Genomic DNA, 23,651 nt, shown 5'->3' with positions numbered 1-23,651 from the left:
CGCCTTGCGCGGTGCGTGACATAGGCAATTTCCGGGTGTGAATCCTGGCACTGTCACTCACCTGGCCGTGGGGCCTTAGTGACTTCATTTCTGAGTCCAGTTACCCCGTGAGTGGTGAAAGCGCAGAGCATGGCATGGCCGGGAAAGGCCAGGTCTGGCCCTCGGGAGCTGCCGCTGCAGGTGGACGCTCTATACCTCCTGGGCTGCTCCTCTGTAAAACGCAGTGACAGAGCCTACCTGCTGGCTTTGTTGGCAGAGCTGAATAAGCTAACACAGAAGCACTGGGCCGAGTGCCTGGGACGGGGAGCGCTCTGCAGGCGTTGGCTAGTGGTAGCGGCCTGAGGGGTCCTGGTGGTACTAGGACCTGTAAAGGGGGTAAAAAACACACCCGTCTCAGGTTTGTTGGGGCGGTTAAATGAGGCTGCGGTTGTAAAGCACTCAGCACAGTGGCCCGTATACAGTCAGTGCTTAGGAAGTGGGTGTCTGTGTCATAAACTGGCTGTTCCCTCTGGCGTAGATGGTGAAGGGCTATTCCAACCGGGCCCGGAAAGCCCGCCTCGCCGAGCCCCAGCTGCAGGACCAAAATGACCTGGGTCTGTTTGGCAGGTGGCAGACGGAGGAGTACCAGCCCCCTGTGGCTGTGGACGGCAAGGTAAGGGCGGTGCTCACTGGGGTCAGGACCCAGGCCACTCCATTCTGCAGCTGGCTCGACCTGGTGTCCCCCCCCCCCCCCACTCTGCAGGTCCCCCGGAATGAATTTGGGAACGTGTACCTCTTCCTGCCCAGCATGATGCCTGTCGGCTGTGTCCAGCTGAACCTGCCCAACCTGCACCGCATAGCCCGCAAGCTGGACATTGACTGTGTCCAGGCCATCACTGGCTTCGACTTCCATAAAGGCTACTCCCATCCCATGTGCGTGCGGGGCCTTCCATGGAGGCCAGGAGGGGCGGGGCGTCCTGGAGAAGGGGCAGGAAGTCCGTGTGAGGGTGGAGGCCATTTTCCAGGTTTTACTCTGGATTTGCAAAGTCAGCCTTAGCACTTTACCTTTTACTTTCACACTTCTACTCTGGCTTCCAACCAGAGGCAGCAAAACTACTGAAACCAGCATGCCGATGATGCTGGATGGAAACAGTTCCTGGGGGTGGTGACAGCATGCTTCCTGCTTGGTGGCCTCTGTCCTCCCATGGGGTGGGGTGGGAGCCCTCTTCCCAGGTGTCTCAGGCAGGCCTGGGGAAGAAGATGCGGTGTTAGGGTCCACAGGCCTTCCTTTGCACGGACGGTGCTGCGGCTGGGATTGTGGGCGGCTGATGCAGGGAATCCTTCAGGGCTCTGAGTGCCTAGGAGCCACCTGCTGGCCTCCACGAGGGGGGAGGAGGAGAGGCCAGAGCAGGCGGCAGGCTCGTAAGACGATCCGCGTTGCATCCCCACAGAACTGACGGCTACATTGTCTGTGAGGAATACAAAGACGTGCTCCTGGCTGCCTGGGAAAATGAGCAGGCACTCATCGAAAAGAAGGAGAAGGAGGTGAGCAGCCTGGCCAGGGTGGGCCTGGGTGGGGGGCCTGAGGTGCGAAAGCAGAGTCGCAGGGGGACGCAAGCCCCCAGGTGGGGCAGGGGCCTCACTTGCACTGTGAATGAAAGGAGACTATGTGCGCTTGAAAGCTCTTTCCAGCTCTTGCACTTTGTGGAAGGCACCCTAGGGAGCCAGCTCCGGTGAACAGGGTCCTGTCTGCACCTCACAATCCACCATCCTTGTCCACAGTCTGCCTGGATCCCAGCTCTGGGGACCCTGCACCTGCTGGCCACACCTGCCTCTGTTGAAAGGAATCGCCCGTGGTCCGGGTCTGCATGGCCTCCTCCTTGAGGATGTTAGGGTCTCTAACAGTTCACAAGAGGCTTCTGTTTTGCTGCCTTTTATGTGCCTCATTTTATAAATCACACTGATTTTTTTTTTAAATGTTTATTTTTAAGAGTGCACGTGCGTGTCGGGGAGGGTCAGAGGGGGAGACAGAGGATCCGAAGCTGGCTCTGCACTGGCAGCACAGAGCCCGATGTGGGGGTTGAACTCACGCACCATGAGATCATGACCTGAGCTGAAGTTGGGTGCTTAACTGAGCCACCCAGGTGCCCCAGTCACATCGATTTTGAAACAGACTTGCACAACTGAGAAACTCACTTAAGCTCAAAATCTTTTTTCAGATCTTCATATGTTCACAGGTTCCATCTTGACATTTTTCCTGAAAATGGCAGTACTTAACGTTTTGTGCCCTCCGTTTTATTCTGCCTGCAGAAAAGGGAGAAGCGGGCCCTCGGGAACTGGAAGCTGCTGGTCAAAGGACTGCTCATCAGGGAGAGGCTGAAGATTCGCTACGGGGACAAGGTCAGTGTGGCTCCTTTGGAAAGAAGACAAGCCCAAGTGGGACTCTGAACCATGGGCCCAGATTCTGCCCAGAGATGGCTTATGTTTTGACACCATGGTCCTGTGTCTCTGAGGCCCCGTGTCCTTATTTTGTTGGGAAAGGTGTCCCTAAAATGAGCCTCAGCCGGCTCTTCGAGACCCCAGTCCTACCCCGACACCACCTATTCTGTTTCTGCACGAGCCAGTGCCCGCCCTGGGTCTGATCTCATGCTAAACCCATCCAGGGAGGGACAGGCACCCTGCATTTCTGTGTTTGACATGTCACCCTTAGCCTTGCAGTGTGCCCTGTGCCTGTGACCGTCCTCCAGGCCCCGGGGTTGCTCATTTAATTCACATCCCCGAGCACCTGCCCCGGCTGGGCCGACCTCTGGGCGCAGGTGCAAAGTTGACACGCAGCCCTCAAGGGCCTCCCCAGGGAGGCCCCTCCCCACAGTTATGTGGTGTGTTCAGTCTGGGTCAGACACAGAAATGTGCTCTGGGAACAGCTGTAACCACACCTATTTTCTTCCCCGTCTGCAACCCCACATGCTGCCAATTTGCCTTCAAAAAATATTTTGTTGTCACGCTTCTCCCTCACATCCCTTCGGTGACCTTTCACCAGGCTTTATGTTGACCCCGTCCACCTGTGTGCTTTCGCCTTCTGCCTCCCAGCCCTCCCTGCCCAGCTCCCCGGCCCGGCGGTCAGGGGGTGCCACCTCGGAGAATTTGGCACTGAGAGTTGGTCCTTTGCAGTTGAAGACATTAATGCGCTTTTTCCCAAGTGAGGTAGAGTAGTAAGTGCAAAGCACCAGTCCGGTGATCTAGACTCGGCCATACGCTCCTGGAGAGCAGTTTCCTGCATAAACATCTTTGCGATTCCCAGCACTGAGCCCAGAGCGAGTTCTCCAGTACTTGCATGGAGGAGTCCCCAGTCTGAGGAAGGCTCTTCCCCAGCCCCATGTGGTGCCTTTGTCATCCCAGAGCCACTGGCCCTGCGTAGGCTGCTGCTGGGGGCTCTACTGCCCCTGACGGGGCTCCCTGCCACCCGACCGCTGACCTGGGCCTGCCCTTCCCCTCCACTGTCCCTCCCTCTCCAGAGCGAGGCCGTCGCTGCCCAGGCACATGCGGGAGGTGGACTCTCTTCTGATGAAGAGGAGGGGACCAGCTCTCAAGCAGAAGCATCCAGGATCCTGGCTGCCTCCTGGCCCCAAAACCGAGAGGCTGAAGAGGAGCAGAAGCCACAGTGCCCTAAGAAGACCAAAAGGGCAAAGAAAGCGGCAGCCTCCCACCTGTTCCCATTTGAGAAGCTGTGATGGGGGTGGCCACCTGTCGTACCCTGTGCCCCACAGGCCCCACACCTGCCCTGGGAGCTGCCCGGGCCCAGGGGTGGTGCTGTCTCCTCTGAGAAGGCACAGAAGCAGATGGGGGCAGGGGATAGATGGTCAAGCTCAGGTGGTCTGGTCTGGCCCCCGTCCTCGTCAGATTCACCCCGGGTAGGGCTTCCCACGCTTTCTGCTCCCCCGCCCTATGCTTTGAGCTCCGGAGCACTTCCCTGGAGACTCGCCCACCTAGACGTTGCTCATCGCATCTTTGGAAACGCGAGTCAGTTCTTTTATAGAAACCACTGGGCAATTTAGGAAGACACCGGTCCTTTCTTCCAGGTGGATCCTTCATCTGTCAGACCCTCGTGCGTGCTTTTCCCTCTCTTGCAGACCTGGGGCCCTCTCTCTGCGGGCCACTCACTTTCCTTCAGGGTTACTACCACTGCCTAATGCCGCCCCTCCGTGGTGTGGGAGAGAGCAGAAGCAAACGCCCTCATCTCAGATTATGGGATTGTCGGGATATGCTTTTCAAAGTAACAGTTCAGGGTGGCAGACGACTGGAACAAAGAGCTGAAATCAGGAAAGAAAAGGAAAACACTGAGAGTTAAATGTTAGTGAACGTGGATCAGTGTTAAACTAGATTTTATTCATTACGGGATAAATTTATAAAAGCTCTATGCATTGTAGATATTCAAGAGAAGTAACTTTTGTAACATTTTGAGGAAAAAATAAAGCATTTATCTAAAAAGACCGAGCTCTGCGTTTTCTTCCAGATTTCACGTCAGCTAAGAACACCTGCATGGCAGAGTGGTTTTTCCACATGTTGATACTCAAGGTCGGGTTTTGTTCTCAGGTTGACTGGGAACTAACTCGTCGTTACACAAACTGACCTTTTTCTTTCTACTCTTAAGCCAGGAGAGATGTTACTTAACCTTTGATAGGAGCAAACTTCCAGCCAGTTCTATCCAAGGGAAACAAACAAAACACTTGGGGTGTGACTCATGCGGCAAGAGCCTGGCTGGAGGGCTGGTGTTGAGAAACAAACTGGAGTTGCCGTGGAAACCACAGAGCCTCACAGTTCCCGCACGCTCTCCTAGAGGTAAGCGACTTGTTTTGTGGGAGTTGAATGGCAGTGGTCCCGCGGATGAGGAGAGTAGGTTTTGGGAAGTAACTCAGCTGCTTCACATCTTATAACAAAAAGGACACACACTGCCGGCCCCAGCGTGGACAGTCAGCAGCTGTCCATGGATCCAGAACAGGAGGCAGCGGGGCCCCCGGGGGGACTCAGTCAGTTAAGCGTCCTACTCGTGATGTCAGCTCGAGTCATGATCTAACAGTCAGGAGGTCGAGCCCCGCGTCAGGCTCTGCACGGAGCTGCAACCCCTGCTTGGGGTTCTCCCCCCTTCTCTCTCTCTGCCCATCCGCGCGTGCACTCTCAAAATAAATAACATTATCTCCCTCTCTCTCTGCCCCTCCCCCGTTCATGCTCTGTCTCTCTCTGTCCCAAAAATAAATAAACGTTGAAAAAAAAAAATTAAAAAAAAAAATAAATAACATTAAAAAAAAAAAAAAAGAACAGGCAAAAAGTGAAAAACATGCCACACGTCAGGCATTTCGTGGGCTTTATCTCATGTAGTCCTTTCCACGGTAAGGGAGAAAGGCATCGGGGCCATTTTATAGATGAGGAAGCTGAGACTCATATCGTGGACTTGGCCCAGCGTCACACAGCCACAGCCAGGCAGTGGCACACTTGGGGCTGGAACCCGGGTCTGTGCCAACCTAATGTCCAGGGTGCCTGCTGCACTGTGCCACACCGTGGCTCCATCCACCTCTTCTGATGCATTCTGAAGCTGTGTGAAGTCTGAGTCATTTACTTTGAGTCAATCCAAAACAAAGCATGTGTTAAAAATGACGAGTTGCCCTTTTCAGAAAAATTGAAACCCATTTTAACCACTAAAAGCTACTTAGAACGGAGTTCTAAAAACTCACAGTCCTTCATCAGTTCTACAGCTGAACTAAGATAGAAATTTCAAAAAAAAAAGTAACAGCAAGGTCCTATAAAAGCTCTTTTGAGGGGCGCCTGAGTGGCGCAGTCGGTTAAGCGTCCGACTTCAGCCAGGTCACGATCTCGCGGTCCGTGAGTTCGAGCCCCGCGTCAGGCTCTGGGCTGATGGCTCGGAGCCTGGAGCCTGTTTCCGATTCTGTGTCTCCCTCTCTCTCTGCCCCTCCCCCGTTCATGCTCTGTCTCTCTCTGTCCCCAAAATAAATAAAAACATTGAGAAAAAAAAATTTAAAAAAAAAAGCTCTTTTGAAATTTATTTTGAATTTTTATCAAAAATACAAATACGATACAAATTTCATGATTTCCCAAAGACTTCAAACATTTCTTAACATTATTTTGCTCTTTAAGAACACTACTGAAATTCGCAGTAATTTAAAATCTGTAGTAGAAAAAATTACACAAACCAAATCCCACAGAGTTTGTATTCAGCCACCATCTAGTTGTATTGTTTTCCAAAAGCATCCTTCACGAGGAGACACTCAATGACGACTGCTCACGTGATAAGCAGTGGTGAATACCGTTTCGATTCTTAAATCCAGCTAAGTCCTCTTTGGGGCCAGCTGTTCTCTGCACGAAGAACCTGAAGTTACACCACAGATCTCCCAGGCCGATGAGAGATTGTTAGGTCTCCCATCACTCACTCAACTACCAACTAATTTGCTAAAGCGACCGCTCCCAGCAAGGCAGAACAGTTTCCAAGTAATAAACAGATAAAGGATATACGAAGGACCTTTTGAGACATCAAGGTGACAACACACTTTATGCTTCAGAGGGCGTGAGAGTAGCTGGGAAACAGCAGGAGCGCAATGAAGTGTGGGTACATTTTACTTAGAGAAGCTGTGGACGTGGGCACAACAGGAGTTACCCGGGGGCCAGCTGCTAGTGTGAACGCCTCCCACGGTGAAAGGCATGAGGCCCGGGCGCTGCACAAGCGTCAGGTCTCAGATTTCTGGTTTGGGGTGATGGGGGCACGAGGGAGCCCACTCAGGATGAGAAAGCATCCAGCCTTTTCCTTGAACGGTTGACTGAAAACTCAAAACCATCTTCAAGTAAATCGGTAGTTTCTGATGCCAGAGGATAAACGGAAATGCCTCTCTCCACCTTCTCCAAATTCCCCTCTCCTCCCAGAGTGGGATCCCTTCGCCAACGCTGGCTTCAAAAGCACCTTGGAGCCTCCCAGTGACCAGAGTTCTGACGGAGGTGACTCTTTTTTAAGCAGTAAGTCACACCCCCATTTACACCTCTCTGTGCCCTGAATTAACTTCAACTGACAGATTAAGAGGAGTTTTTCTCTAACAGTCTGAAGTGCTCATCATTCAAGCAGTGTTTTGTGTTTTTAAATCTTATTTGAAACAACACCCTCTTAGAGTAGGAAAATACACATGAAGTGTAGCAAAGAGAAACATAACAAATGAGAACTTTGGAAATCCTACACACTAAGAAGTTTCTGCCAAACTATCAACTACGTGTAAATAAAGCCCAACAAATATCCCACGCTTCTTCACCGTGACCTCGGTGGCTTTTCTAAGTACCAAGTCAGGTGCCGTGCCCGAACTGGGTTTGTGGTGCCTCGCGTGGGGGCCCGTGCCCAGTCTGTCCGGCACCGCAGCACACTCAGAGGCCGCTGGTGACGGTGGCCGCACGGGATCACGGGGCAGGGGTGGCTGGGCAGAGCCCTGGCACTTGTCTCCAAGGGTGAGGGTGAGGGTCCGGTGAGCGTTAAGGCAGCAGGTCCGTGTGGAGTGTCACCAGCTCACTGTTGGCAGACATCAGCCAAGCGAGACGCGTGAAGCAGCCACACGGTCCCGAGGGAAGGGAGGGAAGCAAGCAGAATGGATGCCTGTCGCCTGTCACACGGCCAGCCGGGAGCTGCCTGCTGGCGAGAAAGAGGGTGGGAAGACGCGAGCTGGTGGGCACCAAACCTGACGTCCACGCGCACCGCGAGGCGTGGCCCCTTGAGGAGCGGAGCGGGCGCAGAATCCAAAACCGATGCGGGCTCGTGCTGGGGCGAGGAGCGGGGTCACGGGGGCGGGGGGTGAGCTGGATCCTGAGGAGCACGCGGGTGTCGGGTGGGGGCCAGGGCCTGCCTCACTCCAGCTTTTTGGCCGGCACCCGGGTCCGAGCAATGACGATGGGCACCAGGGCCAGGCAGCCAAGGAAGAGGGCCCACAGGGGCCGGTAGAAGAGCCAGCCGGCAGCCACGGTCAGCAAGGTGAGCGAGGTGGCCACGCAGAAGGCGAAGGCTTTCAGGCCAATGTTGACCAGGTCTCGGAAGACGGGGAACCAGTCCACTGTGGGGAAGAGAAAGGTGGTGAGGCTTCCGGGGCCACGGTGCTCTGCGTCGCACGAGGTCAGCGGATGGTTCCCGTGTCTGCGGACCAGGAGGGGCCCGTGTCGCCAGGTGAGGAGGAGGGAGGGAGGGGCCACGGTGGCGCGAACAGGCTCCCGTGAGAGCTGGAGGACCCAGAGGAGGAAGGCACACCACACACCATGCGCCGCCCCAGGAGAGCAGGCGGGTGGGAGTGCCTTGGTGCCATCGGTCTGGGAAGACATCTGCCTGTAATGGTGGCAAGTTACGCCTGCTTCACACCTCGACGAAAACTGTGGGCGGGACCTTCTGTGGGTGCCCAGGTGGGTTTCTCGGCCATTCGGGTCATTACCTGTGTGCACAGCTCTGCGCTGAGGGAAATAAATCAGCTTAAGCTGGCTCCCACCTCAAGGATCTCACGGGCCACTGGCCCCATATGGTAAAGTCTAGGGCCCGGCTAATCCATCTGGAATTACCCTGTCCTTGGCCTGTCTGCCCCTCCAGGTAAGCATTCTATAGCTGATGGCACTCCACAGGGGGAATCTTCACTCAGTTCCAGGAAGCCCCAGTGGTCTGGCGCTGTGAACAGAGGACCCTGGCTCAGCTTGGTCTGTTCCCACACATACCCCGCCTTGGCCCTCACAGTAAGCAGGGTTCGTGTTTTTGTGCATCGACCACGTGTCAGGCACTATGTGGACCGTCTCCTCAAACCCTCGTGCCTGCCCTGGGAGGCTGTACTGTTTTACCCTATTTCTATCCACAAGGGTACCAAGGCCCAGGGAGTTCAACTTGCCTAATGTCTTACAGCTAGAAAGTGCCAGAGCCAGGAACCTTGTCTGTGCTGCCCACGGCATAGTCTCCAGGGCCTAGAGCGGTATCCTGCGTACAGCAGGCACTTAGTAAGTGCTTACTGACTGAATGCTGGAGTGAACGAATGCTGGCTCGTCGCTTCCCCAATCGGTCCCTGCTCTGACGTCTGTCCTCGGTCTGGAGCGTCAGCATCCCAGATGAAGAGCGAAGAGGAGGATCGCAGGCAGTCAGAGAATCAAAGGGCCCTCTGAGACAGATTCCCACCTCCTCATCTGGCAGTGGGGGGACTGAGGCTCCGAGAGGGGAAATGGCCTAACCCAAGGTCGCGTTCAATGCAAAGGAAAGGTGGAGGATTTTGATCAAATTCTAATCTCTCCCAAATGGCGCGCAAGATGGCATCTGGCTGGTTTGAGCACAACTCAGCTGTCCGGAGAAAGACTTGGAAGTGAGGAAGTGTCCTTTTCCCTCCTAGCCTGGGATGTACTGCAGCCAGACCTGCTACCCACCCCCCCCCACCCCCCACTGGAAAGGGTAAATGGGGGAGAGGGTTCTGTTGGGGCCTGGCGAGGGCTGGATGGAATTATCGGACTGGACACAGACACACTGGGGTAAAGGCTTGGACACAAGTCCCCTGAGAAGCCCCGTCCGCCCAGATCAACAGTGTGGGGCTAGTGCTTACTCAGTCAACCGGGGCCTCAGTCCTGTGCCAGGTTGGGTCACTTGGCAACTGCTGGGCTCACGGGTGCCGAGTGAGCGGCCCAGCACTCTGCCTCGCACTCCAACTTGCTGGCTGCCCCGAATCTAGCCCAGGTCTTAGAGTGAGGAAGCATAAAAGTTTTGGGGTGTTTCCTATTTGCCAAACGTTTCACAAAACTGCACATTAGGTGTGAGGTGACTGACGCTGAGGCAGGAAGGGGAATGGCCCGAGTACCCAGAGCTCTGACATGACAGACCTGGCTCACTGCAAAGCCTGGCCGCTCTCCCCGTCGGGGCTGCTCACTTGTGGAATGAAGGGCTGAAGGAATGAGCGGGTCAGCTGGGGACAGATGGGCCGGACCCTCCCACACACTCCCTCCCAGGAGTTGGCACCCCACCCCGCCCCCGCCCCCAAAAGCACCTGTCCATCGTCTCTGTCTTCCCCCGCCCATTCATCCCAGGGCTGTGCACTGGGACCCAGACATGGGCCAAATGCCCAGCCTCTGCCCCAAAGAGCACCGCAGCAGGCCAGAAAGGGTTAGAGATGGTGTGAGAAGTGCAAGGGAGGCATGTGGGCTGCATGAGGGTGAGCAAGATGCCCCCGCCTGTCCCTGCACACCTACCCAGCGTATACAGGATCCGAGTCATGAGGTTGAGACCCATAAACATGGCCATCCAGCCGGCGGCCCGCAGGCCCCATGTCTTCAGGGAGTTGCTCTTTTGTTCTCTACGAAACACCTCCTGCAGGGCAAGGCGGGGGAAGGGGCGTCACGTCTCATGTCTCTGAGGGGCCACCAGCCTCCCTAGCTGGCAGGGCAGGTGCCAGAGGGTCCATCCCAACCCAGGAGCCGTTTGGCCATTTCTGAGAAGACCAGGGGAGGTAAGGGCACGTCTCCTGCCCGGGCCTAGGTGTCTGCCCATCTCGCACAGCACAGGATGGGGCAGGAGACCTCTGTGGAAGGGAGGAGTCCTTAGCCCACCACCTCACCCGGAATGAACCCCAACCTCCTTCCTCCAGGGGTTCCTTTCTGGGGTCATTTACCACCATCCCCAATAGTGCATCCTGTGTGACGCTTCACCTTGGCCGCTCCTCACGTGGTTCTGGGCACCTCGCTCCGTTTCCCCCCTGCTTCGCAGTCTCCACAGCTGCCCCCCTCCCTCTACCTGCCCTCTGCACGCTGGAGTTTCCCAGCGCGCCCTCCCCGCGGGTCCCAACCATTTTCTCGGCGCCTCCGTGCCAGAACGCCACCCTGCCCACCCCCGCCCCGTGGTTTCTAGCTGCAGCCCGGGGCCTCCTGCTGTTCACATGCCATCCGACACCCACACTGCAGCCTCCCCCCAGCCCCCAACCTGTTCCTCCTGTCTCCACCTCAGCAAATGCTACCACTGCCCACCGCCTGCACAAGCCCAAACCGGGCTGCCAGACTCGGCTTGCTGCTCCCCACAAGGACCACCTCCCATCCGGCCTGTCATCAAGTCCTGTCAATGCTGCGTCCACATTTCCCCAGACCTCTCACCACAGTCACCCTCACCAGGACCGCTGCAATAGCCTCCTCCCCTCTGCCACCTCCTCCCCATGGCAACCTGCCGAGACCCTGGTGCCTGTCAGGGGTCCAGGTCAAGTGTCCTTCTGTCCCAGGGCCTTTGCACATGTGCTTGCTCTGCCTGGAACATGCCCAGCCAGCTCCTACACATTCTGCCAGTGCCAGCCTTAATGTCATTTCTATAGAGAGCACCCCCATTGTCTATGACAATAACGATGTCATTTCTATAGAGAGCACCCCCATTGTCTATGACAATAACGATAAGGACAGCTAACATCTAGTGCTTACCATTTATCAGTTGCTGTCCTCGGTGCTTTACAAGTACTGCCTTACTTAAACCTCAAAAAAACTTCACAAAGTAGACACACTTATCTCCATTTTACAGATAAGGAAACCAAGGCTCTGAATAAATGAATAATTTTTACAATAACCAAATAAGATAAGGATCATCATTGTTGTCATCCAAGAGGATAAACAACTGGTTCAAGGTCCTGTAGCCAGGAGACAGAGCAGGGCTGTAGACATAGCAGGGCTTGAGTTAGGGCCAGCTCGTGTCCACACTTGTCCACACTGAGCCCTCCTGCCGCCAGGGCTGGAATCTGGGCATCCTGACTCGCGGGGTCTGGGTTTCTCCTCAGGGCCCTGGCCACCTCGTTGGCTCCGGGCCCTCTCTCCCTGCTTCGCAGAGACCCCAGGTCCTGTGCTGGAGGCCCGGGGTGGTCAGCACTGCCTGAGCCTGCCTTCCTGGGAGTTAGCAGGCCATGAGCCCCACCCACTCCTCTCTGGGGGCAATGGCTCTGAGACCTGGGCCTCCACCTGCAGGAGACTGAAGTGCGGGATCAGGCTGGGGCTGCAGGAGAGAGAGAAGCCTGGGCAGGGCCTCCTAATTTTAGAGACTCCCTGAGAGCTGCCATGGAAAGGGTGACTCACGCCCGCCCAACTGGGAGGTGGCAGCCCCACCCTGAGGCTGGTCACCGGGCTCCTGGGTGGCAGCCTGCCCACACACTGGTCCTGGCTGGACAGAGGACAAGGTGAGGCCCATCATCACCTGGGGCCAGGGGCCGAAGTGAGAAGGACGATAATAGTCAAATGGGCCACAGCTATGCCTGGACCCCTACCCACTGCCTTTCCTTCTCAAAGCTTTATGGACTGAAAAGTCCTGCAATCCTGCTCCAGGCACACACAGAATTTCCCACCAGTAATACACTGTGTTCATCAACAATGTAAAAACAATTTTTCTGTTGAAGAGAAGGGTTTCTGCCTGGAAAAGAGGGGCTAACTTTTAAGGCATGCAATCGAACTAATCAAAAGTTAGGGACTTAGGTGAGACATGACCCTCCCCATTGTACAGATGGGGACTCTGCAGCTCTATCATCCTGTCCATTTTTCAGAGCATCTGCCTCCCCTACGCAGCTCTCAGCACACGGTGTCCTCACTTGCTCTTTCTTCTGATGGGTCCCTCCCCCCAGGAGGTGGGAAGCCTGAGGAGGAGGGGTCTGCTGTGCCCCCTGTTCTATCCTCGGTCGGCATCCTTTGGGCCTATGCCCAAAGTACGATCCTACACACAGTCCGCTGCCCATATGGGGAGATTCCTGCTCCTTCCAATTCTTTTTCTTGCCTCATTGCACTGGCTACGCCCTCTAGTGTGGGAGCTTATTAAATAACCACGGGAGGGGAGAGGGAAGGAGGGAGATGCCTGCCCCTCCATCCCACAGATAGGCAGCAGCAACTCACCTCTGCCGAGAAGTCCCCATGGTGCAGGAGAAGCAAGGTGTCCCCAGACTTGGTGGAGTATGGGAGTAGCTGGTCACCCCGCTGCCGGGCAATCACAGTGACCTGATGGGAGAACTCAGTGTTAGAGCTGAGGGGACTGGCGGGCCGGGTCCCAGCACCCCTCCGCACTGAACGCCAACTGGGGGAGACAGTGAGGAAAGCCATGCCAGCCCGGAGCCCCTCTCTCCACCTATCGGCCTGGGGCACACCTGCCCCCCAGAGGTCAGTGGAGCTGCTTCATTTCAAGCTCCCGGGAAGACCCTGGCAAAAAGAAGCATGTGTCAGTGTGGGACAGGGGCTGGGGCCAGGGGTGGGACTGCATGTGACAGGGTCAGGAACCGGAGACCAAGTATTTACAGAGCAAAAACTGGGGGCTGGGGGCTGGGAGGCGGGGGTGGGGGAAAGAGCTGCATGTGATTGGAAGAACTTGGGCAGGCATGATTAGGAGGTCCCCCTACAACAGCAGTTCTTAGCCTGGGGCTCATGGATGTCCCCGGATGGCTGTGGAGCACACGGAGCTCTGAAACTGCTCCAAGGCACAGCTGTCTGTGTGCGGGTGTGAGCACATGCACACACTTCCTGCAGAAAGGGTCCAAAGTGTTCACGGCATTGTACGTGGTGCCTGTGCCCTGGAAGGCCAGGATGCCCTGCTTGGGTCTGCCCTGGGGAAGCCACTTACCACGTGAGCCGGGCCCAGGTCGGGGTCATCGCCGCTCAGCCCCGCATAGGAAAAGGACACGCGCAGGTCTCCGACCTGGGGGTGGGAGAGATGTGGGCTGACTGAGACCGGGAGCAGTCAGCCTGGGCCTGTGTCCCCAGCACCCAGAGCCGAAGCTCTTTTCCCACCTCCACACCTCGGCCCAGGGGCTCCCATCTCAAGGCTTCTCCCCTCCAATCTCATTTGGCCAAGTGGATGCAACTGAACCGAATCAGAGTCCCAAGCAGGAATGTGGCTCCTGTGTGTTGTCTGGGGGCTGGCACTGTAAGGGCCTCCACCTCTGCTGTGTGAACAGCTCAAGCCCCTGTGTACCTCCGGATACTTGGGGTTTTCGCTGTGGTAGAAATAGTCTCCCCGGCGAATGATGTCCACGTGTGGGTCCTCCAGCTTGGACAGGCTCAGTGGCTTGAAGTTGTCAACTTTGTCGATGAGGCCTGAGGAGAGTGCGGGAGTCACAAACGATGCTGTGCAAACAACGCCCCCGAGCGGTACACCCTTCAGCCCGACCGCCTTCGGGGAGCACCCTCCCCAATCCCTCCTTCCGTACCGCAGGCCCCTTTCAGTCTCCATCTCCTCCAGGAAAGCCTCCCCGTCCCCCTTCCAGCCGGTGGGAGTGGCTGAAGCTCTGGAAACAGCCCGAGCCCTGCACCTGTTCTGCCTCAGATCCCCCTACCTGTCCAAGCCTGGCTCGCCTGCTGTATGCATTGCACTAGAGGCACAGCAGCCACTGACTGGGCAACAGGGCAGATGGCAGACAAGCCAGGCCCCAGGGCACGGCCCGTCCTCCCTCTCCCTGGCTATTTGGGGCCTATGTGTCTTCTCTCCCACTCTATTGGGGCAGGCCCAAGGACAGACCCAGGTGGCTGGTGGTGCCTCCTTGTCCCTGGAAAGCCTCTCCTTGGTGTCATCTGGGGGGCCTACAGTGAACCACCCTCTCCCTCACATAGGGCAGGATGCTGGCTGGGGCTCACAGACGGAGGCCTTGGGGGCAGCCTTATCTCTGCGGCTGGCTCTGGGGCTGCTTGAGGAAGGGCTCTCAGCTCTGTCTGGTCAGATCAGGCACCAGGGGTGCCTGGTACTTATTCTCTGGAAGAGACCGTGTTTCAAAGGAACCTGCCTCAGGTGGGGCCGCTCTGCACAAGTACCCCACCTCCTGGGGGTCTGCCTTCCCTCTGGCCCCCAGCCCAAAGTACGATGCCGGGAAAGTGCAGGCTGATCCCACATCCAGGGCAGTGGGGACCCCAGCTCCTGGGAGGTGGCCAAGTAGAAGCACAAGGCCTCTGGGTGCTGTTGGCTCATCTGAAGGGGCCAGAAACTTACCCGCCGAGAGGAAGAATCTGCCAATTTGGACAAAGGGGGCTGTAGCCGTGAACGACTCCACTGCCATTGCACTGTGAAGAGAAGGAGCTGTCGGCGGAGCGGGGCACTGGCTGGGGGCTGTGCCGTCTCTTTGGGTTGCGCTGGGCAGGTTTTCCACCCCGGGGCTCCTGCAAGTCCCGACTAGCCCAAGCACTGCGGAGGTCTTGTCTTTACCACCTGATCTACCCCTCGGACGCTCCTGTCCCCTCGCCTGGTGGAGCACCCTCCTCCTGTCTCCTGTCCCCCAGAGCTTCACATCTAGACCCCTACCAGCCTGGCCCACCCCAGCCACCAGTCATCACATGGACCCTCTGTGGTTCTCTACATCATCCCTGACCCTTCCCAGCCTTCCCAGCCCCAGGTAGCTCCCAAGCTCAACTGTGCATATTCAAGACCCTTCCGGGCACAGGCCTGCCCGAGGCTCCAGCCACGCTCCAGCGCCAAGCCCATCTCACCACCCCCGTGTCTCTGAGCTAACTGCCTTCTGCCCAAATCCTACAAAGGCCCAGATCAAATGCCACTGCCTCCTGAAAGCCCTTCCTGATTGCCCTCCCATCCCCATGGCTGTTAACAAATGCTTCCTGGATACTGTATGTGCAAGTGCCTCTCAGCACTCAGTCCAGGCCTTACATTCGTGACCTGTTGGACCTGTGGGGGTCAGGAATCGGGATTTCCCTCCGCGTTCCCGGTGCCCAGCGCAGGAACTGGCCTCAGAACTGTGTCCCAGACTTTCATCAACTCATGAGGCAGAAGCAACTCAACCCCATCACTCTGCTGAGGAAGCTGAGGCTGGGGACCCGCCAGTGGCCGGCAAGGCTGTGCTCAGGGCCACCTCTCACCTGGGGTTTTTGTGGCCAATCTCTCGGTCGAAGTTTCTGCTGTTGACGATTTCTGACCTCCACTCGGTGTCTGTCACAGGGAGAGGGAACTCAGGAACCATGGTAAGAGTGGCCACATGTCTGAGGCTCTGTGTCCTTTTATCCAAGCCCTTGGCCACTCCAGGGCCAGAGGGACAGCTCCTGGAGCCTCAGTGGACACATGACAGAGCCAGACTCTGAGGACTGACACCCAGCGATCCCAACATCTGGTTCCACGCCTTCCCCACTGCTGTCAGCCTTGGCCAGGGGCAGAGACCACATGTGTGCAGGGATGATGGGGGCCCGGTACTCACTGTAGGAGTACCTTGTCTCTGTCTTCACCTGCCCGTCCTCGGTGTACTCCCTGTGGGGAAAGCACAGGGCACTCCAGAGTTAGCCTGTCACCCCCAGGGCAGTCCCATGTCTAAGCTTCTCCAGCTGGACACAACTTGGGCCCATGAGGTCAAAATCTCCAAATGGAGCCGGTCTTGTCTATACCAGCCAGAGACAGGTGTTTACTCCTGGGCAGACAGCCAGCTCCATCCCTCAAAGGCCCACCCTGGAGAAAAGAGCTTTATCCTCCTGGGCTGAAATATGGCTCCACTTGGCTCATGCCAAGGGCTGCAGCCCTGCCCTCTGGGCTCAGACACCTCGCTGCACCCTCTGCCCCAGGCCAGCCCCACGGAGGGCCCCTTGCAGCTGCCCTGGCTCCCCTAACCACCTCCCCATCCTCACTCACAGTCCATATTGCTTGGCTCCAAGTGACTCCAGCCTAATGACAGATGCCCTCAGACTTCTGTCAGAAGGGACAGGATGTAACCCAGTGCCACCTCTGCCCCGTCATGGGAGACAGCACGGAGCCCACACGCAGGAAAGCACTGTTTGTGCCTGGATCCAGTCATGCCTCAAGCCTGGGCAGCCCTGCGTAACTCCCTAGACACGGGAGCTAACCCATCTTCCCACTCGCATTAGGTTTTCTGCCACCTCCGAACAGAAGATCATTGGCTGATAACTTGGGGATGATTCAACACTTCTGATAGGAAGATTTAAAAAAAATTGTTTTAATGTTTACTTATTTTTGAGAGCAAGAGGGACACAGCATGAGCCGGGGAGGGTCAGAGAGAGAGGGGGACACAGAATCTGAAACAGGCTCCAGGCTCTGAGCTGTCAGCACAGAGCCCGACGTGGGGCTCGAACCCACAAACCACGAGATCATGACCTGAGCTGAAGTCAGACGCTTAACCGACTGAGCCACCCAGGCGCCCCCTCTGAGAGGAAGATACCATACTTTAAATTCCAGAAGTGTCCAAATAAAGAGCCACCTGCATCTGATCCTGACATCTGACGTCTGCACCTCTTATCCTGGAGTTTTCACTCCCTGCCAGCTCACCGGGACTCCTCCGTTTCCACCCACTGGTACATCTCCACGTGTCGCCGCAGCTTCACAGCCGGAAGGTTGACCCCATAGTTTGGATCCGACAAGAGCTTCAAAAAGAATCAAACAAATCAAACACACAAGCAACACAAAACTCAGGACAAGGCTCACACCAGCCCAGGATGCCAGAGGAAGCCGGACTGGACGAAAAACAGGCAGGGAGGACAGGGCCCGGAGGCAGGTACCACAGCTGCTTCGGGCGGGAGGACCGGGTGACACTGCCTGTCCCGAGTCCACAATGCCCAGCGCCTGGGGCCGGGAGCCTCACAGCACCGGCTCAGGCTGCACGACCGATGCCCTGGCGCCAACCACGGGGTATTTAGGGTTCAAACAGGAGAGGGAGGTCTGATCACCAGAGTACCTTTGGGCCTTGTGCTAGACACACGTGTTATCGTAACTGCTAAAGCACCTTTTCGTGAAGCTCCTGCCACGTGCTGAGCACCGGGCCAAGGGGTTGGCCATCTGATCCCACCAAATCCTTGAAGCCGGCCCCCCAGTTTGTTACAGTTATTGTCTGCATTTTGCAGAGAAAGATGCTGAGACTCAGGACTGACAGGTCCGCACAGCTGCTGAGTGGGGCAGCCGGGAATCACACTTGCGTGTCCCTCTCCAAAGCCCACGTGCTTAAAAGCCCCAACCAGACAACAACCAGCGATGCGCCCCGAGCCTCCAGCGGGTCAGAAAGCTTCACCAAACCTACCTTGGACGTGCGCAGGGCCCCGATGATGTGCACCAGCCTTCCCTCATTCTCTGGGGCCACACTGTGGATGCTGTCAGGGGTCACCACAAGGGAGAGCCCCTCGGCCAGGGAGGTGGCTGTCTTCAGTGCGCGGCCCTGGGAGCAAAGGCGAGTGGGGATTTCACCTCAGATGCGGCTCAGCACAGTCGTGCTTACCGCAGTGTATCATGTCAGGATGGGGCCTCGGGAAGCATGGGGCTTATCTCCCCATTTCACAGCTGGAAAACCAAGGCCTGGCAAGTGGCACAGGTGAACTGGAACCCAAGACTCCTGCTTTCCCAGGCAGTTCTCTTCCTGCCACACTCTCACCAGTCTCATTGTTACCCTGTGCTGGTGCTTCTGTCTGCTGTGTGCCCTTATGCCATCTCTCTCTGCCTTCTCCCTCTCCCTCACCTCCCAGTCTATGTGGTTTAGATGGGCCTGTCTGTAGTGCTGTCCAAATCACGGGACCCAGGCTTAGCCAATCGGAACACGGGTTCATCGTCCTCAGGGATTAGTTCAGAGAGAGGACTGAGATGAGCCAGGACACTGAAACATCTCCCTGCAACTTTTGCTAAGTTGGTCTTGGAAGAGACGGGGCTGCTAAGCTGGTTGGATGTGACCCTGCAGTTGTTGGCCATCTTTACCACCACAAAGGAAAAGTCCGCCAAAGAAGAATCCATAAAGAGAAAAACAGGCAAGAGTGGAAAAATGGAGATTCCTGGTGACCCAACATGAACACCTGGATCCAACCATGCCTGAAGCTGAGGCTACCCCAGGATTTCAGGCCTGTGCACCAATGCACTTGTCTTCCTACTTACGACAGTTGTGACATGAGTCCTAAGAGAAAACATTCTGACTAATTTAGCACTGCCACCCCCACCCCCGGCCCCGCCTGTGGTAAAATCTAGGCCCTTGTCACCACATCCAGCCTCTGGACTCATAGCCTTTGCTCTCTAATACTGCACAGGGGAGTCACAAACATTTTACCTCATTGGTGAAAATTAAGTAGAAGGAGAGCAGGAAGGTCATGAGCCCCACAAACATCCCACCCGAGGTCTCGCTGAGCCGCTCCAAGAAGCCTGGCTGGGGGTTGCTTGTAGTTTTGACATGTTCTCTCCTGTTACTTGTACTGGAATACTGAGGGAAAAAAATATTAAAAAAAATCAAAACGGAAATTAGTTTTTTAAAAATAAGTTGAGTTCTGCTATTTGTTTATATTCAGTTTTCACTGAAATTATATACAGTAAAAATGCACAGGTATTAAAGGTATAGTTTGATGGGCATACCCCATCTGACCAACATCCAGATCAAGATAAGAATGTTTCTACCACCTCAGAAAGTTACCTTGTGCCTCTTTCCTGCCAATACTCCCCTCTCCCCACCCTCTAGTGGTAACAAGTATTTGAATTTGTATCATTTATAGATTAGTCTTGCCTCTTATAGAGCCTGACGTAAATGGGACCATCATACAGCACAAATTTCTTTTCTGTCCGGATTCTGCCTTGGCATAAAGCTTTTGAGGTTCAACTACATTGTGGTGTGTGTATCAGTAGCTCATTCCTTTACGTGGCTGAACAGTATTCCACTTAAGAATATACCACATTTGTTGACTCAGTCGCCAGTGGGTGGGTGTGTCGGTTGTTTCCAGTTTTCAGCTGTAATGAACAATGCCTCTATGAACATTCACACAGAAATCTGTATGCAGATACGGTGCTTTCCTTTTCCTTGGGGAAAGTGGGTAACGAATACCCACAAAGGAGTGAACTTGCTGATCACAGAAAAGATGTATGCTTTTAAGAAACTTGCCAAAAGGTTTTCCAAAGGGGTTATCAGAGATATATTATTAATTCAATTCAACAAAGGTGGCTCAGCTTCCCGAGGGCCACGGCTGGGGCTCATAGCAGCGAGGGAAGGGGAAGACGGGCTGCAGGGCCATCGAGTTACAGGCACAAACAGTACTAAGCCATGCTGAGTGTCTGGTGAGGAGCAGATCCAGCACCAAAGGAGCGACCCCTTCCAGCTGGGAGATCACGGCAGGCTCCCCAGAAGAGGGGGGCATTCGATTGGGATCAGAGAGGCAGATCCTGGAGTAAGGGCATCCCCAGCAGGGGGAGCCATTGAGCGATGGTGAGGAAGCAGGAGGTGGTCCTGGGAGCATGGCTGCCCATCTGCTCTGGCTGGGTTTGGGGAGGCATGGGCTGGAGGGGAGATGAGGATGGCTAGACACATCCAGGAGGGTTCATGGTAGGCTTCAAACTCCAGAGTCAGTGGGTCAGGTTTTGTCCAGCCAAGAAGAGAAGCATGGTTTGAAGTGTCCCCTGCTGACCAGCATCGTTAAGAGCAGAACACTGGAACCAGAAGAACTGGGTTTGAATCTAGGCCCTGCCCTGTACCAGTGATGGCGCCTTGGGTGAGCAATTAACCCCTTTATGTTCTCCATTCGCTCATCTGCAAAATGGGGATAATAATCCAATCCATAGCGCTGCTGAGACCAAAGGACTGAATTATCAGACAGCTCAACAAGCAGGGCACAGGAAGGAATGCACAGGTACCCACGGCTGGGGTACACTGACCAAAGTCACAAAGGTGTAAAGTGGTTCTGAGATGAGTGATCAGAGTGGGCCAGGCCCCTGGCACAGGGGGCCAGAAGAGAGACTCGGGTCAGTTTCTGCTTGAACAAGGCTGAGGCCACATTCTCTGATTGTTCCTGAACGTCCCCAGCCCATGCCTCCCAGAAACCAGATGTCCATTGCATTCAGAAACGGTCTTAACTTTCCACACCACTGGGGAACATGAGTGGAGCTGTTCGATGCAGGCAGGCAGGTGACCATCATCCATCATAATGATGACAACGGCCAAATGCCAGTCTATTACAGGCCAGGCATGGGAAAGCTATCGCTATCCCATTTCACAGATGAGAAAATCGAGGCTCAGCAGTTAAGCCCAGATCACTCAGCCTCTAAGGGGCAGAATTAGGCTTCATATATGGACAGACCAGAGGCCACTCTCCTACCACTTTGCTCCAAGCTGCATTCCTCACTTCCTGGGCTGTAAGAAGAGTTGAACACTGGGAACCTGCTGCAGAGAGGGTCAGGGAAGGGAGCCAGTCCTGCTGTTCGCAGTGCAGCCCAAAACTTGGAAGCCAGAAGGCATGACTTCCTTCTGGGCCTCCCCTCAGCATACCTCTACGAGCCAACACCAAGGAGAGGAGCTCACGGAAGGCCTTGGAGGGAAGAAAGAAAGGCACAGGAGGATATACCTCAACCCACAGGAGGGGTAGGGTGGGCAGTGACATGCCACACCCAGCCCACATTCCAAACCAAAATCCCGGTAAACATGGAGGGTCTGGAGTGGAGGATGATGGCGATTTCCTGCAGCCACACTTCGCTACCCACTCTGCCATCTCCCTAGCCTGCGGGGCACCCTCGGGTGCCTCTCTTCCTCCCCTTCAAGGCCACCTTTGAGCCCCTTACCTTGATGCTGGCTCCTTGATATGTGTTGAACACATACGTGTATCCTCCGTGAGCACTCCAGGCTCAGAAGCAAAGAGCAGTGAGTGATGGCACAGTGGTTGACACGTGGGCCCTAAAAACTACCTGTTGCATCAGTCGCTCTACCTCTCTGATCCTGTTTAGTCACTTATAAAAAGGAGATGGTTACCAGTCCCTCTGTCCCAGGGCAGTTTTGTTGTTATACTGATTAAGAAGTTGTGGCACCTCCCCGCTCCACCCCACCATCATCAGATTTTTCTTCCTCACTGGGCCTGGTGGCTCCTGTAAATGTGCACCCAGCTACTGGATGACTCAACACAGGTTTGGCAGCAGAAGATGCCCAAACTCATCCACATTCCTTGGACCAGGTCAGGTGCCACTGTACCCAAGATAGTTTCTGCCCACCAGGGCCACCTGAGCCAGACTGTGAAGACAGATTTTTCTCATGCATTAGGCATGTACCAGGCACCGTGCTAACCACAGACTGACTCCCTTAAACTTCACAGGAACAGATCCCACGAAGAGACACAAAGCCTGAGCGATTAAGGCCGCACCGCTTCTGAGAGGAAGAAACTGGATTTGCCCCCCAGGTCTGCCTGACTCCCAAGCCTGCTGTCTTTGGATAGCATCTTCTCACGAAGTATCTGGCCAAGCTGGCTGTCAGACCCTGGGCAAGTGCCTTACCCTGCTGGGGAAATTCTCCATCTGTAAAATATGGTGGTGGTGGCGGTGTGGGGGTGGACAGAATCTACCTCTGGTTTCCTGACTGCCGGCTCCCCTGGCAGACCCTGGGTCTCAGACTACCCCTGAGGCGTTTCTAGGTGCAGCATTCACGGTTTCCAGATCTCCCAGACAACTCTGAGGCGGAGTACACTAGGGCTGTGGGTGAAACAAACCCTGCCTCTTCAGGGGCGTGGGGCACAGAGAGGACCCAGGGGTCTGGCAAGAGGGTGTAACAGGTCAGGGGAGAGTGGCTAGGACGCTCCAGCAAAGCAGGAGGGAGGGAGCGTCTGGAGCTGGCAGGGCACCAGGGCTGGCTCCAGAAGCACTTTCACAGAGGAGGGGAGTGGTGAGTCACCAGGCTTCTCCCACACCCAGCGCTCCGTCGGGAGGCGCTGCTCCTCCCACGGCTCGGTTTGTTGAATGAATGTTGGGCTTCATTCGAAAGGTTTCCGAGAGAAAGGCTGGCTGCAGGGAGAAAGGGCCAGCAGCCTTTTGAAGGGAACCACCTTCAGCCAGGACCTCTCTAACCAAACACACCCTAGGAGGCCAAGGGGCCCGGCAGTGGGGAAATGCTCCCTCCCACAGTCATCCTAACTCCTCTACTCTCAGTCTCGCCCGCATCCCTTTGCAGCATCTCTAGCCTCGGTTTACACGCTTCCCTAGGGCGCGGAGCTCACGGCCCGCCCGCACAGCCCCGTCTGTCCGCTGATGGACAGCCCCACCTGAGCCGTGTAGGCTTCCCCACCCTTCCCGCGGACCGGCTCCCTCGGAGGTCCCGTCCAGCTCCCAAAACCCGTGTGTAAACGGGAAGCCCAAGGGCCCAGGTGGGCACTGGGAATGAAAGGAGGGGCTGCGGGCAGGCGCCGCGCACAAGGCGATCCCAGTGGAGTCTCTCTCCCCGCAAACGCACAGCCCGACGTCGAGGTCCGGGCAGACTGAGAGATGAACAGACGGGTTAGCTGCCGGAAGGCCGAGACAAGGGCATGCAGAGGGAGATGGACAGGCCGCACGGAGGAGGGCCAGGCAGGCAAGATGGACCTAGACGGCCCCTTCGGGGAAGAGGCCCCGGGAGATGGGGAAGTCTGGGTGGGGTCCGGCAGACCAGGAGACACTCACGTTCGCGGCCATGGTGAGACCCGGCTCGCCGCTCACCCTCGTTCTGCTCAGCTGCGGAAGGGGTTGATGGCCTGAGTACAGAACTCAGCGGCCTACCACCTACCGGACAGCTGCGAAAACCCGCGTAAACCCCAGAATCTGGGAGGACGTGCCCCGTGAGCCACAACTTTTCCGCTCCTGCGCGCCGCAAGCCTTCCTGGTAAATGTAGTCTGGGATCAGGTGCTTTAGCCACTGAGTTGCAACACGCACTGTACCTCATTGCGCCTGCGCACTGCAAGCCATTCTGGGATATGTAGTTCCTATCGCCTGAAAAGTCGC

General features: G+C 55.9%; 2 protein-coding genes across 7 annotated transcripts in view; one reads left to right on the top strand and one right to left on the bottom strand.

The window, feature by feature from the left end:
• XPC (XPC complex subunit, DNA damage recognition and repair factor) overlaps window positions 1-4,470 on the top strand; it is a 29,263-nt gene extending 24,793 nt beyond the window's left edge. The window contains exons 12-17 of one of the 3 annotated variants that reach the window (XR_015248228.1): window positions 518-652; window positions 743-912; window positions 1,431-1,524; window positions 1,762-1,841; window positions 1,971-2,379; window positions 3,495-3,553. Coding sequence is in view for 1 of the 3 variants with exons in the window: in XM_086697325.1 (XP_086553451.1) it covers window positions 518-652; window positions 743-912; window positions 1,431-1,524; window positions 2,290-2,379; window positions 3,495-3,710 (705 nt within the window). In the remaining 2 variants the exon portion in view is untranslated. Of the gene's footprint in view, window positions 1-517; window positions 653-742; window positions 913-1,430; window positions 1,525-1,761; window positions 2,380-3,494 lie in introns of all 3 variants that reach the window. The other 2 variants (XR_015248229.1, XM_086697325.1) reach the window with 2 other exon arrangements.
• Window positions 4,471-6,017: 1,547 nt separating this feature from the next.
• Window positions 6,018-23,534, bottom strand: TMEM43 (transmembrane protein 43). 4 transcript variants are annotated; one of them, XM_086697326.1, is made up of 13 exons: window positions 23,333-23,534; window positions 22,178-22,681; window positions 18,990-19,139; window positions 17,982-18,116; window positions 17,237-17,331; window positions 16,161-16,210; window positions 15,829-15,898; window positions 14,951-15,021; window positions 13,943-14,064; window positions 13,592-13,666; window positions 12,874-12,975; window positions 10,219-10,336; window positions 6,018-8,072 (listed from the first exon to the last, which is right to left on the bottom strand). In XM_086697326.1, the coding sequence occupies exons 2-13, from the start codon at window positions 22,196-22,198 to the stop codon at window positions 7,870-7,872; spliced, it is 1,212 nt and encodes a 403-aa protein (XP_086553452.1). In that variant the 5' UTR covers window positions 22,199-22,681; window positions 23,333-23,534; the 3' UTR covers window positions 6,018-7,869. The 4 variants fall into 4 exon arrangements, with proteins under 4 accessions (XP_086553452.1, XP_086553454.1, XP_086553453.1 ...); XM_086697328.1 differs by lacking the exon at window positions 22,178-22,681 and adding an exon at window positions 19,437-19,657 and having other exon boundaries at window positions 23,333-23,533; XM_086697327.1 differs by lacking the exon at window positions 22,178-22,681 and having other exon boundaries at window positions 23,333-23,532.
• Window positions 23,535-23,651: the final 117 nt, after the last annotated feature.

This window comes from Puma concolor, chromosome A2 (genome assembly GCF_028749965.1).
Source record: "Puma concolor isolate L17-30 chromosome A2, mPumCon1.1.hap2, whole genome shotgun sequence".
In the NCBI taxonomy this organism is placed as follows: domain Eukaryota; kingdom Metazoa; phylum Chordata; class Mammalia; order Carnivora; family Felidae; genus Puma; species Puma concolor.
The sequence above is the reverse complement of the archived record's forward strand: the minus strand, read 5'-3'. Positions and strand labels throughout refer to the sequence as shown.

What these genes read in the sequence shown, in the direction of transcription:
- TMEM43 (XM_086697326.1), bottom strand. Translation starts at nt 22,198, where the DNA reads ATGGAGAATTTCCCCAGCAGG. An exon ending in ACTTAATTTTCACCAATGAG is followed by an intron (nt 18,117 to 18,989) that starts GTAAAATGTTTG and finishes CTTTGCTCCCAG; the next exon opens with GGCCGCGCACTGAAGACAGC. An exon ending in GTGGAAACGGAGGAGTCCCG is followed by an intron (nt 16,211 to 17,236) that starts GTGAGCTGGCAG and finishes CTTTCCCCACAG; the next exon opens with GGAGTACACCGAGGACGGGC.